This window comes from Zophobas morio, unplaced genomic scaffold (genome assembly GCF_036711695.1).
Source record: "Zophobas morio isolate AGI-343-1 ecotype UQ-CSIRO unplaced genomic scaffold, CSIRO_AGI_Zmor_V1 ptg000002l, whole genome shotgun sequence".
Classification (NCBI taxonomy): Eukaryota; Metazoa; Arthropoda; class Insecta; order Coleoptera; family Tenebrionidae; genus Zophobas; species Zophobas morio.
The window spans coordinates 18,097,600-18,117,667 of NW_026972107.1; the positions used below are offsets into that span (position 1 = coordinate 18,097,600).

Here is a 20,068-nt window from a genome sequence, read left to right on the forward strand (position 1 = left end):
GCACGTCGATTGACCCACATCGAATCATAAAATTTCTTGTTTCCAGACTTATCTGAAGGGTTTTTACTGTGAGCATCCGAACCCGGAACGCTGGCGCCACTGTCGCAACTAAAACCATTTGTTGTGATAGTTTTTGCGAGCGTCGCGGCGTCGAACCGGGGGTGAGTCTGGCGCCGTGATGTCAGAATCGGACGCTTTAAAATATTTGGAGAATATTTGCTAGAGTGTGCACCAGGCGGGCTTGTTGTTGTACAGATTGGGAGAAATGGAAGCAAATAGAATCGAGAGCCATATCAAAGGAGTCACAATGACTCGAGGATGACGTAAAGAAAAGGCGATCGATCAGGCTTCTTCCATCTTAAATCCAATTCAATTATAGACTGATAAGATCTGTTGGAAAAATTAGAAGAGGCATTCTCAACCGACTCCAAATTTATCTCCTTAATCCACAAAAATGGCCCTTGATCTCACCACCTGCAATGCTTTGTTGATAAAACAAAACGAGCGTCAAGAGGACTGCATAATAAGTGCTTGCTGACGGGTTTTAATGCTATAATTTTTCATATGATCAAACATAATCTCTTGATAAAAGCTATTTTCCAAGCATTTTATGAGAAAATGAAAAATCTACAACGCCTGTGAATTTTCACCACGACGGTGCGGAAATCAGGGCTTTACGAATAAGTGAACAGTTGTTGAACGAGTTTTATCGACTGACTGTAAACACAACAAAACTGCATCTTCGCACTAGTCTTTGTTTGTTAAAAATATCTCCTCTAAAACACGCATTGGCACTTCTGAGGTCTTACGATCGGAAAGGTTAAAAATTAAATTAAGACAGTTTTTGCTTAGTGAGTGTAAGGTGTTGTCCATCTGACTATCCACTATTTTCAAGTTCTCTCGTCGAAAGTATAGGTCTTCCATTTGCGTCTGACTGTTGTGTTCGGTCTATTTTTATTAGACAGATTATCTCCAAAACTGTCGAACCGATTGTTTCCCAGTTTTCGATGTTTATTAATATTTTATTATTAACTCTGTATAGACAGTGTGAGATAAAATATATTTATACATGAAGGGCATATCCTTAAAAGAAGGATTCTAATTTATTAATCGTTGACAATATCGATTTTCACTTGGGTTAAATATTGAGTGACTTTTACCTACCCTGGCGTCAAGTGGTTGGAAAGATCTTAATTATTAGTTTGATTCCCTTTTAAAAAATGATGAATTTTACTGTAGGCAAAAAAAGATATTTAGTGAGTTTTGCGTTGCTATGCGAATTAGTTTTCAAGTATAGATAATATTTTAAATTATTACTTACTATTCGATAAGTTGCACGTTTACAGTTGGCAAGGGATTTTTTTTAAATGTCAGATTGATGAGTCATTGACCCCAGAATATTTTATGTTCACTCTGACGCGCAACAAAAGTGGACGGTTACCAAAACCATATAGGAAAATTTTCATAACGTCATACGTAAAAGTTGCGGTAATTCAGTATTTTTTTTACTAGCACGCTATACAAGGTGAGTCACTAAAGGCACATTACTCAATATCTCATTAATTATTATAAATATAAAAAAAAATGGACCAAAATTGTACGATCTGTGAGGACTTTACACTAAAATTATTTTTAACTACTTATGTAGTGTTCTGTTTTGAAGGCTTAACACACAACTTTTTTTTTATGAAACACCCTATATATTTATATATCTTTTTGCAACGTTGCCACGTTATTCTAAATTTCCTTGAAATTTTTTAGCAATGGAAATTAAGGTTCACAAAAAAAATCACATTAATTTTAAAACACGTGTTAAAATATTATGGTAAAAGATAAACAAAGGTATTATGGTATAAATGGAGTTAAATTTTTATATAAGAGTGCTTATATAAAAAATTTAATAATTTCAATTCTCAAATATCGATATTCCATTTTTTCAAATTGAACACCCTATATTTTATTATTACTTATACTATATTTAAAGTTGATAGTTTCTGCAACTTTGTACTCTTTTAGGAGACGCATCGACATATTAAAAGAATGAGAACAAAAATAGAATAAGATACACTAACAAAATACAGGGTGTTCTATTTGAAAAAACTGAAAAATCTATATTTAAAAATTATAAAGTTTTACTCTGTAAATTAAAATTTGATTTAATACATACTACAACAAGGCATATACCTTTATTTAAACTTTCACAAAATATTGGAACACAAATTTTAAAAACAGTTCTATTAAAATTTCTTTTGTAAACCCTTCCATTGCTAAAAAATGTCAAAGAAGTTAATTAAATATGTAATTGTAAAACCTAAGAAGAAGCTAATAAGAATATGTTAAAATATGTAGGGTGTTTTATTTAAAAAAATAAGTTGTGTGTTACCTCTTATAAACAGAACGCTCTGTATAGCTAAAAACAATGTTAGAGTATAGTTCTCAAAGAACCGTACAACTTCGGTCTTTAACTTTTTTGTATATTTAATAGTTAATGAGATAGCGAGGACGGTGCTCCTAGTGACTCACCCAGTATAATAAAGAGAATTGAGAATTTTTTGATCCAAACCTATGTAAAGTGAAGCTCGATGTTCGATCATTGGTACTGAGACGTAATAAAAGTGATTTTTTTACTTTTCGAGTGCAAACTAAGGAAGTATATTCATGACCCTTAAAATATGCAAAAATAGGTCTCCTATTTCCATCTCTCTATTTATCTGTTTGTTGTCTGTTGTCTGTCTTTTAGACTTCTCGGGGAAAACCTCAAGGTGGATTTATAAACCACAAGTACAAGGGATAGTTAGACACATTTTGCTTAAAAATTTGACAACAATCGGTCTATTAGTTTCGGAGATTATCTGGACACAGACAGACAGACGACAAGCAGACGGAAGCGGGAGACCTATTTTTGTAGTCTAGAGGTCATGAAAAGTCAAGAGCACACGCAAGTAGCCACTCGTCGGATTGACCTTATTAAAATGCTTTCTCAGCTTACACTCCGGAAGTAAAAATATGGATTAAAATATATGAATAAAATTAAGTTAGGTTACTGTTAAACTGAATGTTGTTGATTGTTTAAAGAATTATTTGTTTTGAGTTTTAAAGAAACTTTTCAACATTTTTCTCGATGTTTCATGACCCCTAGATATGAAAAAGTTGCTTTCGCGTTTCCGTCTGTCTGTCGTCTCTGTCCATTTTTATATTAGACATAAAATCTCTGAAACCACCGGTTGTTGTCAAAAAAAAAGGATATGGTGTAGATGGCACAACGGTAACCAAAATTTGTCTCATCATCTCCACCAAAAATATAGTGACGCCAACTCAAAATTTTGCATGATATTTGAATTTTATAAAATAACAAACTCCTATACTTGAATTCCTGTTGTGTTTGAGAATATATAATCTGTTTATTGATGCTTGAGAAAAATAAATTAAAAAGAAACCAAATTAATATAATCTAGTAAAAAAAAGCTATCCTAAATATTGTTAGTAAAAGTGTAAAAAGAGATGACGCTATTAATTCTTTGTAAAGAGTGGATAGATAAATTACGGTTAGTGTTATATTTTTCTTATAATTATCTTAAAGTAAGCAAAAGATTTCAAAGTATACGGTACAGTAGTTTCGGAGGTATCCCAATACACATATATCGATACGGCGAACGAAGTATCAATACGACGAACACACGTAAATGAAAAATTTGCATATTTGTATTTTAATACGTCCGAAAATCTGTTAAGTTGATCGTATTACAATATTTCCCCCAGCTATTGATCGGACCGTAAAAGCCAAATAAAAAGTATACAAATTACTTCTACATATCTTGGTGTCAAATTAACAAAACGAGGTGTAATTCAACAAAATCAAGAATCTGCTGCCGCATTTATATCTGATTGTTTTTCAGTAATGAGCAATATCGTTTCCCTGTAAAATTTATACCCTCTCTTTATCTTTCATTTTACATTCCCATAAAAGTGACTTTCCATCGATATTTTCGTATCAAATTAGGCGATAAATACTTGATTGGTTCCACTTTTTATTGTGCTCGAGTTTGGTAAACTCATTATTGTATCGTAAAAATAGAGTTTCTTTTTTGAAAACATTCGTGGGTGGTTTGAAGGCGTTCTAAAAGCGTTATGTGATGAATAAAAAGGCTGAATAGAGAGGTTTCTCGCACGTTTCAAACGCAATTTGCGAAACAATTTAGTTGACCCTCAACTACACAAAAATATTTGCGAACTACGAGTCTATTTCCCCTATTTTGGAGTCATTTCGATAATAAGCTGGCGCGATCGATAGCGACTGTGTTCCACTATCGTAAAGCACAGCATATTTTTTGATGTTTTGAGGGAAAAAGGAAATCTGAGCAGCGAGAATTGACCATGTTTTAGAGAGGATAATAGTTAGCCTTATCGCACAAACATACGAAACAGCGATAGTAATTTCGTGCATTAGAGTGTTTGATATGAATAATGGCACGATTCCTCTTGTACGTTCCAAAATTACAGCGGGCAAAACTGCTCAAACGTCCCTGGTTATTCGTTGTGCCGGCGGGAGTTTGGGTTATGGCTTCTCGCTGAATTGGATTGCGCTTCTTCGACAAGGGGAAATGTGAACTAGCGTCAGCGATCTTGGCCGTCCCCATCTCTTTTCCGAACATTTCTTAATACAGCTTCTATAAATTGAATCTGTACTGTTCTTCCTTTCCTATGTGAAGACGCGACATCGACAAAACAACTCGATATTGTAATATCGGGAAACCCCTCTTTCACAAGTGGCGCCACATTCTCGCACTAATTTATATTTTTCGTCTGTTTCAGTGGGATGTGACAACTGGCAGGAATGGTGGACCTACGATGGAATTTCCGGTGAGTTTGGTTTCATTTGGACGGCTTTGATTGCGGCCTTCACGAAAACAATTAAATCGACTAGACGGATAGCGGCTATTAAAGCGTTAAATCTCCTTTACTTGAAATCAAATCATCTTTATTTAGCACTAAATTTGTATCAATTCGTGCAATTTTATTGTACATTTTAAGATATGAAGAGCAATTCTGAAAGTAGCGCTAATCAGTGTGACATGTAGTGGTTGGGCTGAATGTTTATTCCTCCTTAACTTTAAAAGAATTTTAATGAATGGCACACCATTCTAGTGTACTTTTGATAATAGGAGTATTTTTTTTAATGAAATACAAAATTTTTCCAAATACCAAAAATTGTATACATTCAGTCCATGAAGTACCTAATAGAAAAATTAATTAATCTATGTAAGCAGAATACTTGAGGACAAGGGAGTTGTTTAATAATGCCTTAAGTAAGCTTAAGTAAGTAAGGTGATTATAAAATATCGAACATCAAGTTGGTTTCGGATTTTAACAAGAATTTGCCGCTTCATTATTTCACCAAACAATTTATAACAACCTAAATATTATGTGTTTTTGAACTATACGTACAAGGAAAAATCGGAAACTAGTTTCAGAGAGTAGATGGCAGTATCAAGAAAAAGTTTTAATAAGTCTTTTCGTTTTCCAGATAACATTAATTGAAAATTTGATTAAAATTCGTTGTGCCCTACTGATTGTAAAGTATCTTGGTTCTTAAGTAACATTCATCATAGCTATCGAGGGGTAAACCGCCTACCATCAAGTGTACAATTGATTTCCTTTTGACAATGATTTCCTGTTGATTTCCCCCGATTTCTTTTGATTTCCTCTGATTTCCTTTGATTTCCTGTGATTTCCTGTGGTTTACTTTGATTTCCTCTGATTTCCTTTGATTTCCTTTGATTTCCTCTTGATTTCCTATGATTTCCTGCGATTTCCTATGATTTCCTTTTGATTTCCTCAAAATTTGTTTACATAATGTACTACAGGGCGATTGTTAACTTTTTTTTAACTTGACTTTTTTGTTTTGCCGATAATGATGTTGAATTTAAACCTTTTTTTACCAAGTGTTCACTGACGTACGGTGACTAGGTAAGCTGAAGTGCTTTCCCTTTAGACGAAAAAAATAAATAAATAAAATGTATTGTGCTGCTAAGCAACAAACTGAAATATTTAAGAAAAAAAATCTGATTTTACTTACACAAGGACCCTAGTCTGAAATCGAGGTTTTAGATGTCTAAATCAACAGAGTAAGTATACGTTCGAATTTTACACTTTCTTGGGTCAAATGTTTGTTCTAAAAGTAGACATATGCAATATTCTAGATTTTTTGCACATTCAGTCAGAAAACCTTATGGTCTATTTTAATTTTGAAATTAAAAATGTCTGGTGTGTACGTATTAGTTCGTTTAAATCACTCAAAGATTTAATAAATTATATTATATATTATTATTAATTTTTTAATAAATTATATTATGAAATTTTGCTTTTGACTTTACGAAATTAAAAGTACATAAGGCCAAGGATATTTTTAGTTACGTCAGCAGTTTTTACTTATCAGTGACTCATACTCATAAGGCAACAACGACTGGCTCATACGTTCACAGAGGTAATTAATGAATACCAAATAGTCCAAAATCATTCTATTAGGTTCATCTCTGTGTTGTGCATACAAGATCATGTTAAAGTTTGACCTACTAAATCAAACTTATAATAATAACTTAAGTCGTTACTTTTTAAAAATTGGGTTTATTCATTTATTATGATAGCATAAACAGAAAAAACAAGTAGTTTCATTTATTTTATTAAATGTTAAAAAAACGGTAACGCTAAACATAAAAGTGAAGCATTTCTGTTGTATCATAACAAAATATTACAAAATAAAACAACTTCTTAAAAAATACTTACCCCATAACCTGGGTCGAGATTTGTGTATATATTGTAGATGATGTTGAAGTAAAAAACTGCGCTAAATTCTAGCTACCCATAAATACAGATGATAACACTTTTAATTTTTTGTTCACAACTTTCAAATCAAGCATATTAGAAAAAAAACTTTTGAAATGCAAAATTTAACACGTAAGAATTTTTTTTTGCACAGTAAAGGAGTGGATAACCCCACTTGATAAATTTTCAGAGGTAATTTTCCCCTTTAAAAGTGTTCATGGGCACCTAGAATTTTGCACAGTTTCTTACTTTAGTATTCTCTACGATATATACTTGTACAAATCTCGACCCAGGTTGAGGTTACATTATCACAAATTTTAATCACATCACTTAAAAAAAAACTAGAATTAAATCAAATATTTTTTCAATAATTTTTTTTCAAAAACTAAACTGCCTCTTCTGAGTACCTGAGGTGGAGGTGGTTTCATTATATATTCATTTTCTCGGATCTCCCCCTGATCTTTAATGACCGGAAACATAAAAGCATCCGGAATTTTTGGATTCCTTTTCAAAAAATCACAAAAAATAGGGTTAAGTGATAACACTTTACCAATGTAACATTTTTTGTTTTGTTTTTGAGTTGTTAATTGTACTATAATATAATCGTCTATATTTAAGTCTGGTTTAGAACGATCAGTCTTACTATTTTCAGCCTTGAGATTCAAACGAGGATTCAAATCATCAGAATAATTGGAAGAATTCAAACTTTCGGTGTCCGTGCTGTCATCATATTCGATACTACTTGGGTTGTCTAAATCAGATAAGTCACTTGATATATTATAGCGTCTTTTTTGTTTTCCAATTTGGACTGGTTTTTGAATTTGAGATGCATCTTTATGTTGAAGGCAGGTATCTGTTTCTGAGTTAACTCTACTACTATTACATTTCTTATTTTGAATAAATCTTTTGAGACGATCCACACTGACGCGATCCTTTTCATTGTCTAAAACAGCCAGCAAAGTGAAGACTTTTTTATAACTTTTGTTGTATTATCTAAGCGTATTCTAACTAGATCACCTTTCTCAACAAAAATCTCGTCACTATCAAAACTTCTAAGGTGTATGTCTCTGTCAAATTTCTTAGATTCGTACGAAATTGTGCAAAGATCATTCAGTAAATCCTCATCTTGGTCAACTGGATCGTTTTCCAAACTTTGAAAACAGTTACGTTTCATGGCTATTTGAGAATTGTTGTAATTTTCAATGTGATCGCACTGTTCTTCACTAAACATTTCATCTTCAACTTCGTCATTGCATTCATTGTCTTTACACGGAGGCAAAAATATATAGTTGAAATCTATCACTTTCATTCCTAAATCTTCAGTGTCACGCAGACAATCCCGTAAAGCTGATTCTACGGTGCTTTGTATATCTTTATCTGAATTGTTTCCTAAGTCATCATTTTTCACAAAATCTCTCTTCATGATTGAACTTTTTTTCCTGATTTCTCTAGGAAAAACGAATTTTTTATCTAAATCGTTTTTAATGTTGTTTATAGTTTGCAGTCTGTCACTTCGATGCAACATATCTCTTATACTAAAATTAAAAATTGTGCTAAAAGTTGAGGTCATTGATCTAAGGCTTCTAAACATACTCTCACAAGTTTGAGAGCTGAACTTCCAAGGCAAGAACATATCATCAGTAAGATTTTTGCACGACCTGAACTTAATGAATTTGGTACCTCATATCACAAACTCAATTTTTAAAAATTAATTTGGGGTGAAATTATAAATTTGGTTTGTAGGTATAATATAATATATATCAGTATCAATATATCAGTTCTCATCGGAACTGCACTTCATTAACTACAACTATAATATTTGTCAAGCTGAAATATCATGCTCTCAGTTAATGATATTATACTGGAATTTTCTATCATTATGCCCTTAAAAGGTTAGTTAATCTCCACTTTTAAGATTAAATTGATATTTTCTTTCTTATGATGAATGCTATGACTTATGTCGTACATGTTACGTTTATTAGTTCTAGAAAATATCTAGTTTAACTGGATTTGCTATGATGATTTTGGATTTCCTTTGTTTTCTTGTTGATTTCTCGTTAATTTCTCATTGATTTCCTTTGATTTCCTGTGATTTCCTGTGATTTCCTGTGATTTCCTGTAATGTCCTTTGATTTCATCTGATTCCCTTTTTGATTTCCTCTGATTTCCTTTGATTTCCTCTAGCGTGTACACTTGATTTCCTCTGCGGTTTACCCCTCGATAGCTATATTGTACAGAGTTTTTATAAATGATTCTAACGGCGTAGTTGGCCATGGATTTTAAAAATTCCGCTTCGCCTCATTTTGACAGTTCTCACTTGTCATTAATGTCATTTGTAACCTGTCATTTAAAGTAATCGTTTTTATTGTTTAAACGTTTCTCAAGTGTGAATTACAGTAACTCTCTTTGATCCAAGTCCAAAACAGCAAAACAGTCGTTTCCAAAGTTCTTGGTCGTTGCTTTCGTAAATTTTGTTTTTGTGCTAGGAAGGGAAGACTGTGAAAATGGTTTATTCTGTTGAATAAGACACTTTCCTTGTCATGTCTTATTATCGCAATAGGACATTCGTAAACGGAGAGTTGGTGTATTCTGTTACTGCTTGTAAGCCAATACCATTCAAGAAATATCGTTAGAGGCTCACATTAGAGATGTATTCAACAGAATTGTTCGAACTGGCAGTGTCAAAAAAAGGAAATCTCCTAGAAGACCTGCAGTATCTGAGGAAGTTGTTGATGATTTAAGACGATTTGAGTAGAATCCGCAATCATCATTGACAAGATTTCCTCAGCAGTCAGGAGTTCCTATTGCAACATGAAATAGAACAATGGATCCAAAGTATTTTCTTTATTGTATTTTTTGTTATTTACGAAAAACTCCATTTTTTACAAGAACTCTAACAAAAAGCGATTATTTCCTACATTTACTACTAATACAAAATGAAATAAAGAATAAATAAATAACTCTCATCTTAATACTAATAAAACGAATATAAATGAAAATAATTTAACTATAACCTCTTATAATATAATGATAATTGAAACTTGAATCAAGATTTCGACAAATCGAAACCAGATATTTCAGATCGGTTGGAATAATGTTCGCAGCATCCATCATTCTTTTTAACGGATGGTGTTGGCCAAGAGTTGTAGTTGAAACTGGAACTCTAAAAATTTTTTTACTGCTTGTTGCCGGACTACTAATTATAGACACCTAGAAGGACAATTTTCCTAACAAATATGGTTGATCAATATGCCCATTGATAACGCCATGAAGAAAACAGGTATCAGCAATCAATCTACGACTAAATAAAGCTTGAATATCTAATCTAATAACATGTCGGTGGCCAACTTTGAATTCTGAGGTACGAAGAAACTTTTTTTGGACTTTTTCTAATCTCTCAGAGTCTACTTTATAAATCGGGGACCAGACAGGAGAACCACAAACAAAATGCGACCGAACAAGAGAAAAACAAAGAAATTTCAAAGCTATAGGTGACAGATCCCTGGAATGACGCCAAATAAACCCGCACATATTCGAAGTTTTTTTAATAACAAACGAGTAATGATTTTTAAAAGAGAAATGTCGAAAATCACTCGCAAATCCCTGATTTCTGAAACCCGTGAAACCTTGTGATTATCTAAGTGCTAATCATGAGTGGTGGGCCTTTTCGTGTTAAAAAATGAAATCAGTGACATTTATTAATATTTAAGAGGAGCCAATTTTTGTGACATCACTCTGAAGTTGTCCAGCGTCTTGAACCAAATTTACAGATTCAAATAGTTTTAGGTCATCTGCATACAACAAATAATTGAAATAACGAAAACCACAAGTCAAATCATTTATAATTAACAACAAAAGAACAGGTCCACAATGTATGCCTTGAGGAAGACCAGACGTAAGGCAAAAAGGAGTCGAAGTATAATTCCCAAGGCGAACTTGTTGGGACCTGCCAATCAAAAATGAAGATAACCACTGTACAGTTTTGTTACTGAAGCCTAATCTGTGTAGTTTCATAATAAGTAAACGATTATTCACACGGTCGAAAGCTTCGCGAAGTTCATATACCATACACAGAATCAATTTGAAACCGATTAGCATCATTGAGGAATGACTGATATTCAATAAGATTGGACAATGTTGATTTACCGAGACAAAAACCATATTGTTTATAAGAAATTATCCTCGAGGATGCCCATTGTAACTGAGTAGTTACAATAGAATCGAGCAGCTTGGGAATACCAGATTGGTTATCATATCATCATATCATATTGTAGTTATCAATTTTACCTGGCTGCCCCGATTTAAATATAGGTAGGTACAATATAACTGCTTTTCCACAGTTTCGGAAAAACGCTTTCATTTAGCGAACTTTTGAATAAAGTGAGCAATACATAACGTGTATTACAGCTTTTTAGGACTATACTCGGAACGCCATCTGGACCCGGACTACAAGACAGCTTCAAATTAGAAATATGCGTAAAAACATCAGAAAGTTTGGTAGTTGTCGTCTACTGTATAGACTGAAGAAAAATATTTAGCAAAAAAATTAGCAATGTCATAACGTCCTTTTGCAGAACTCTGATCCAAAAACATTTCTTTTGGAATACTACTATCATTCCTTTTCTTGACAGGAATAAATTTCCAGAAAAATTTACTATTGACGAAAGCATGTAGCAGAACATTTTTGGAATTAAAAGAGAGTGAATATGTGCCTTGAACAAAATGGTGAAAACTTTCATCATTTACTGTGATGTTCATTTCTTTTGGAATACTACTATCATTCCTTTTCTTGACAGGAATAAATTTCCAGAAAAATTTACTATTGACGAAAGCATGTAGCAGAACATTTTTGGAATTAAAAGAAAGTGAATATGTGCCTTGAACAAAATGGTGAAGACTTTCATCATTTACTGTGATGTTGAAACGCAATAAGTTTGTTTCTTTTTATTTGTAATGAAAGAGTTTTATTTTTTAAAAAGATATGAAACATTTAGTTATATAGATGCGTGCGGTATGTGTCATGAGTCCTTGGGCATTTAGTAAAGTCCATATAAAGTGAGAGGCGGCACGTTTCCATGACCTATTTCGACCCTATAATCATTTACAAAAACCCTGTAAAAACCAAATGGAGAAAAAACTGTAATGCTGGTTGTTTAGCAATAATCATGGCACGTCCAGTTGACGTTTTGAAAACACATAGGCAGAAAAAAATGGTGATATTTTCAATTAGTAAAGTGACATGATATTAATGTATGATCGAGGGTTTGGCAATGCACAGCGTCTGTGCAGTGAAGCATTCATAAAATAGAAGTTTGTCAAATTACAAAACATTTAGTGCCACCATTCAGCGTCTTCGAGAAAATGGAGAATTTCGTCCACGCAACACAGACCGTGGGTCTGACAGAACACAGGCTCTTCTGGATGTTGAAACAGATATTCTAGACCTTGTAGAAGACAATCCAGGTATTAGTGTCGGAAGATTGGCTTAGCTGGTAGGAGTATCGCCGTTTATTGTCTAGCAAACACTGAATGAGCAGGGCCTTCATCCGTATCGTGTCCAGCGCGTCCAGTATTTAAAACAGGAAGATCTAGCCCGTCGTACTGCATTTTGGGAGCAGTTACCTGAAAAAAATAGAGAAGAACTAGATTTTGTCGGAAAATTGTTGTAAACAGACGAGTCTATTTTTATCAGAGAAGGTATTGCGATATAGGAGAGGCATTTTCAGGACACATTTTCCAAAAATGTGTTGTCAGGAATGTTTAGTAATAATTTGATAGGTCCATACATACTGTCTCCCCGGTGCCTATTTAGAGTTTCTGAATATCAATCTGGGCCATCTTCTGGAAGATACACTCCTAGCTACGCGAAGGAACATGTGATATTTACACGATGGACCCCTGCTCACAATGCTTGGGGCGTGCGTAGATGGTTGAATTTAAATTGTATGGATAAGTGGATAGGAAGGAATAGACGAATATTATTGTCACCTCGTTCTCCCGACTTCAGTCCTTGCGATTTTTTCTTTGGGGTCACATGAAATTTTTAGTCTACTAAAACCTTATCAGTGCTGTTGAAGAACTGATAAATCGTATTTAAGATTAGCACAGATTAGAGCAGATGACTTTGAAAATTTGTTAAAATTTCGTTGTGGTTTCGTTGTTGTAGTAATGAGTTTCATCAAGATTTGGTTTAAGTGTTTTGTTTATTCGTTAAAATTTTATTGTTGTTTTCTAAGGTGGAAAAAAATGTTTTCTTATGGCGGTTTTATTATTTACTGCTGAATTCAAAAATTCATTTTAGAATATTCACAGAGATATGAAAAAACACATTACATATTTATTTAATTTTTCTTTAATAAAATTTATCGGAAATTCTGAAGGTAGTTTGCAATTAATGTGTGTCATGAAGGTTTTGGGATAAATTTTTAAGCAAAATATTGCATCAAAAATAGAATGGGTTCCTGAAGTGAAGACGCCGAGTCCATTTATGCAGTTATTGCATGTCTATTAAGAATTATCAAGTCTGGTTTACCGCTGCCGAAATCATTCCTAAAGCAGGGTATCAGTATTGCTATTCAAAGGGGAAATGCAGCCAGTGTTTTGAGGTCGGTGCCACAGTCTTTCAAATTGGGTAATTATGTATGTATTTAAATTTTGAAGCAAACAAAATAACCTTTAAATAATTGACAAAGGTCCATTGTCTTCAATAACACCCAATGTTGTCCTAATGTATTGCGTTAGGTTTTAAACTGTGTTTAGATCAATCTATCCTGGGAATTTATTCTTTGGAGATTTGCCTCTTTTTTGACTTATCATCCTTTATCAAACACTTTTCTACTCAACAAACTCCAAAAATTTTCAATTGGTCGCTACTGACAGATATTTGAGGGATTGTCTTCTTCCAGTTCAAATGGTATTTTTCATCTCCAACCGAGTTTATTCATTTCGGGCTGATTCTTGCATAATGCAAGAGGCCAGATTCAAAATTTCGTTATTGGCACTGATTTATAATCTTTTCTTTTAATATTGTTACGTTAAACGGGTATTTAAAATCGGCGTGGGTAAAACTCAACAATTTATTTCTTAGATATTCATATTTACACGACTAATTACGCAGTGATTATGTACAAAATAATTCCGGCGCAACTTGACTGGCATCTCTCAACATTCACGCGACTCGACGTTTGACTGTATAATAATCGTTCCCGACGGTGGCCTCTATTTAAACCTATACGTTCCTCTCGATGGATGGAGAACGCCGCTCCCAGGATTTTCTGAGTTGCCCATCGCGACTTCCGCTTCCAGACTTTTCGTCAGCGAACGCCGCCCGGCCGATGAGTCATCATCGCCGTACATACTAGAACCCATAGGCGTCGTACCGGGGCGGCCTATGGGTTTCTTTCGTAACAATATTTTTTTGTGTACATTGTCATCTACAGATTCACCTCTTACACGCTCTGCGTCACATGAATTCTGTCTGAAACGTTCATAGTAACTTTATTCTAATTTTTACCTGTTATTAGCGTTTCGCCGGTTTCTCAGGCAGTCCTGCTCGCTCATCGACACTATTTTTCCAGGGGTAAATTCGAATTATTCCACAATATTTCCCATTTTGTTTGATCAGAAAAGACAGAAAAATACATTTGACTTTCGATTTGACATTTTTGGGACGACAAGACAGATCCTTTGTCATTTTGTGGTCGCTATGAATTTACAAATGTAAATTAATTATGTTTTCTTTACATCTGCTATTTATTTTCAGACCACTCCCAATTTTTTTGTACGTGCATTTCAAAACACCCAATACAAACACCACACAATAAGTACCCTGAATATTGTATTTAATCTGCCATTCCTGTAAGAAATGTTAAAACTAGCGTCCATTTTGCTGCAACCACAGTCTCACACTTTAAAAACTTAGGTTATGACTGACATTTGTGACAGGCGACGAGTAGTCATTAATCATCACAACGAGGCGGCAAAGTTCACAAAATTGTAAAGCCAAGATTTTTTATAATCACAAAAACTTTTCTATGTAACGGTGACAAACGCACTGTTTTGCCTGCAAAACTAACTAGTCCAGTTACAGAAATGCAAACTGTCTGTCTATTGAACAACATCTATTTAATGAAGAGACAATGGTCGGGAATATATCATGAAACAAAACGTGGCTTAGTTAGTTTTTGAGTACAGTTTATAATGTCTGTGCAAATGTGTTATTTAGATGAACCCATTTATCAACTAATTAATAAATACCAATTAATAAATGCCAGAAGTTAAATTAAAACTTTCTAATAAATTTGATGTGACAGGCGAAGTTCGTTTGTCAATATTTATAAGCTGTCAGTCTATATGAATCGGCCCCAAGCGATTTACATCCAATTCATAAAAGTTGGTGCTTGTTTAGAAATCAAATATCTGTCCTCGAAAATTTCCACTTTGCATTACTAGCTACAGTTTCATTGGATTCAAAACTTGATATTTTTGAAAAACTATCCGAAGAGGTACGTGTTAAATCAAAAATATTTTAGGGGATTTTTTATTGAGAGATTGAACTCACTGGCTATTTAATAGCTGGTATCAGCCGCACAATTAGAGAATGCCATTTAGTAACTAACTGGCGTTGTGGACGCCAACCGTCAACGAATAAATTTCAAGATTCTAACTTGGAAATTCAGTAGTAATATTAAACTTAAAAATTGTTCGAAGGTTATTTTGACAGCACATCCCTCGTTTTTGAAGTATAGTTCAACAAATCCCGCTTCTTTGAAAAATTATAAAATTTGATAACTTTTACATAGTAGAACAAAATTATATAATAGCAATAACAGTGTAAGAAACAACTTGTAACTTTGCGTTACAAGTCCGACGTCGTCAACTGTAAGCACTACGCTGTCGAATATCCTTTTTTCTTTCTTCTCAATAAAGCTGCTCTTAAATTCATATTACCAAACATACGAAACATGGGCTGTGGCTCAAAAGCAAGCGCGTTGGCTTTATGTCTGAAGAGTGACTAGTTTACTTGTACTTTAGCAATACATACACATCTCTACATTAAATTATAATTGTTATTTTAATTTTATAACTTTTCGTCTAATCTAAATTTGTTGGACTGTACTTTTGAAGGTGTAAATAACCTTGGACCAATTTTTTTGTATTAAAAAAATCTTTTTTTTCCATTACAAAATGCTAAGATTTTTTGATTGTATTTAAAATACTAGGCAAGTTAACTCTCGTTAATATTTCGAAGTGTATGGCTGTTGTGAGTGCCACTTTATTTAGAATTGCTTATGCAGAATAACTCAAAAAGATTAATGTATGTCAGGTGTGGGATTCGAACCCACTTTCCCTTTCGGAAATCAGAGCTTAAATCTAACTCCTTAGTCCACTCGGCCAACCTGACTGCATTTAAATGTTTTGTTTATAAATATGTCTTTTCCTACTAAGCTATATGAGAGGATAGTTAGGTTAGAGAATATGTACAAAACACGACCTAAGGGGTTATTGTACGCCCAGTGTCGACACTACCCGAATCCGAACGAGGTCAGATCAACCGAGGACAAGGAGATGACAAACGCTCGATAAAAAGTAATGGGGCTCCTAGCTCAAATTTCTTGAGCTAGGAGCCCCACTATATAACTAACGATAATTTATTTTATTGATTAAAACAATGACTGCTCGCCTGATTTTGCAGAAAATTAAGGAAAATTGTACTGTTATTGGTAGTACTGGAGTCCACCTATCCAAAGCGATATTCGAGTCCTTACTGGAATGTGGATCTGAAGTAAAAACATTTTTATTATTTAGATTTATTCCTGTGACGAATTTTTATCTTCTGGTAGTATATTATGCAATATGTATTAATTTGTAAATTTAATTGCATCAATAAAATTATTATTGTTATATGACGTCACCAAAAAATTTTGTAATGGAAAAACTCGCTTGAAACATGCTTCCTTACCTTCACTTTACTGCACGCATACATATCTTTATTTTAACTTATAGAGGTTAAATATCACAAAGAAATAAAATTTAATTTTATAATTTTTTGAAGAATCTGTATTTGTTCGCCTAAACTTCAGGGACAAGGGAGGTTCTGTCTAAATAACTTTAGACCATGCTTTTTTTTCAAAAATCTGGTAAAAATCGGCTCTAACACATAAAGGACAAGTACTCAGTTATGTTATTTTATTACATTTAAGTGGCATTTACTATGCAAAATTTTGGGGTAACTCATCAAATTATTCGCGAGAATGGTTCGACAAATTTTAGTTAATATTTTATCAGTTACATGGTACTCCTAGAATACATATAAAATTTCCAAACTATCGATCCAGTAGTTTTGGAAATTATCCATCTTATAAAATCAACAACAGACTACAAACATACGATAGGAAAAAGGAAACGAAAGAACTATTTAATTCGCAAAATCAAATGTTATAAATTTTCGAAAAAGTTGGATAAGTTTTAGTCTACTTCAGAGGGGTAACCTTTGTCTCACTTATTATATTATAGTAACCGAGTCCACCGGGCCACTTGCCAAATTCATGTTTTCTCGATGTTTCATGACCCCTATAGTACAATAAGAGCTGTCCTCCGTTTGCGTCGGTCTGTCTGTCGTCTGTGTCCATTTTAATTAGCCACATAATCTCCGAAATGACTGTGCCTATTTTGTATGTGTAGTAGGAATAGCATCTAGATGGTAAAACGCCAACCAAGATTTGACTAATCATTCCTAGCAACAATTTGATGACGTTATTTCAAAGAAGTCCAATTTAAAATGATTTAACCATCATACAATTATATACTTCTATACTTGTGGTGTACGCATTCAATTTTAGTTTTTTCCTTAAATGGCCAAATGTTCACAAAAAATAACACGTGACATTATTACGATTTATAAAGATAAACACTTGGAGTTAAGCTTGTTTTTACTGCTGAGAGAACATTTTTCCCGTTGGTTGTCTGCTTTAAATATATTTTACATTGTCCGTACTTGTGCGGCGTCTCCTTGGAATTTGGCTCCCCGTGTTATTTATCCGCTCATTTTTTCTTTATAAAGGTTATTACAAAATGAAAATTGTTTTTAAAGAAGCGGAATTTGTCGGATTATACTTCAATTTATTCTAAAAAAATCTTCAACATGTTCTTATTTTCTTGTCTATATTCATTTTTATTTCTGTTATTTCTTTGCACCACTTTATTTTTGTCGTATCTATTCCACTTTAGTACACCAGCACCATAATTAGTCGAACGATCAATTATCTTCATGTGTCACTTCATATCATATTATTTAGAAGTTTAATTTTTACTCAGTCTGTCAATAATTTTAAATTTCTAGACATTAACGAAAGTTTAGAAATACTCAAAAATAAAAATTATGTAATCAATTCGTCCCTCAAAACAGGGAGAGGGGAGAGGGGAGAGCGGAAGTAGTAGGGTAAAGAGGTTATAATGTAAGCTAGCTTTCCACTTTAGGTTAGTATCGTCTAGCTAATACCAACGTGGTTGGCGAAAGCCTTCAACAATTTTTGTAATTTTGTACTTTAAGCGTAGTAGTGGTAATTTTTGTGCTTGCATAGAAGAGAAAAAACTGTAATCATGTCAAATCAAACGCACAGTAATATAGCGGCAAATATAGGACGAACTTGTTGTATTCGTAACTTTTATGTCGATGAATTCAGAAAAATTTACATTTCTAGAACTTTAAAAGTTTCATGTAAATTAATAATAATAAATTTATTTATTTAAGCAAAGTAATATTTTGGTATTATCAGTATTCATAGTTCATAGCTTTATGAGCTTTATAGTACAATTTCGAAAGATGCTCTATATAAACTTCATAAGCGTCGTAAGTTGCTATTTATCTCATTTTATGTCAATTTTCAAGTATGAATAAACCTATTAATTAACACAAACATTGACGGCGTTAATTTTGAACCAGCCTCTTTGACTGTACCCCATAATTAAATAAATTGTAGAGCAGACGTAAGTACTCTATTGGGAAATAAATTTTTCATTAAACGGGGCGTAATTCGGCACAAAATGTAAAGGCAGCAGGCTGCAACTTGAGCACAGAATATCGCGGAACCAATCGACCAATATTCAAAGAGGCCCATAAAACGGTAGCATGTACATAAACAGAAACGTTGCATGTTTAACATCACTTGAACCGAAGGTTCATTAAATATCATCATCGAAGCCACACATAGTCGTCGTAGCGCACAACGCACCTGGTCCACACACCTGATTACAGTAGATCAGCGCGGAATGCGTTCAGCACGTGATTATAATGATGCAAAGCATGTCAAATGTCATTTACAACCTATTGACCTAGTTGAATTTGATTACCTGTAGCCCAATGACGCATGCAAATTGTGACTGTATGACGCGGATTAAAAATTACAGCGTATCGCGCTGGAGATCATCCGTAGCGAAGTTTCGAAACTTTGTAATGGAGCTTTTAATATGCAACACTTGTAATGCTGATTAATCGCATTTTATATGCAGCGAACACTTTATCATATTTTCACACGACAAGAAATTATTTGTGTTTTCCGGAGCTGCAGGGATTGTGGTGCACTTTCCTACATCATCCATCATAATTCTGGCAAGATTCTCATTGATTCGAATTCACTACATTTTTCTTTAATTTTTTCTGGAATCCAACTGTGCAACTCGCTGAGGACCGATCTCCAATTACTACTTAGATTAGCTTTCTTCTGTTATAACCAACCGTAGGGAATAAATTACATTTTTCTCTCGATTATTTCACTTAATTGTTTACAAGCAATCTAGTCAACAGAACGTTTTATGGAAAGCCAATAAAATTGTTTTTTAACGATTGGACAAAAGTGGCCGCATAATGTCGTGTACATATTTGTCTTTCCTAAAGGTAATAAGTACTTTTAGTGATCATTACATGTAATTTAATTTAATCGTCATCTGAGATTTCAAATCAGATTTTGTATTTTTTCTGGATATTGATTTGCCGCAGTTTAGTTTAGAATGGGAGAAGAACCGGTTCTAAGCAAAAAAATGATCTAACTTTACTTAGACAGAACTTTCATTGTCCCTGAAGTACAGCTTTTTAAAAAAATTATAAAATTTGACACTGCGAATTTTATTTAATTTTTTTCATAACCCCTATAAGTTAAAATAAAGAGAGGTCTGTTAAGTTCACGTCTTTAGGTAAACCGACACCAAGAAATTAATTTTGCAAGAATTTTTTTATCGTTCCAAAATA

General features: G+C 33.4%; 1 protein-coding gene across 2 annotated transcripts in view; it reads left to right on the forward strand.

Annotated features, from left to right (window-relative positions):
• Positions 1-20,068, forward strand: part of LOC135129433 (carbonic anhydrase-related protein 10) — a 313,599-nt gene that overhangs the window by 75,248 nt on the left and 218,283 nt on the right. For both annotated transcript variants that reach the window (XM_064056586.1, XM_064056592.1), the window contains exon 2: positions 4,813-4,860. In XM_064056586.1, coding sequence (XP_063912656.1) covers positions 4,813-4,860 — 48 coding nt within the window. The remainder of the gene's footprint in view (positions 1-4,812; positions 4,861-20,068) is intronic.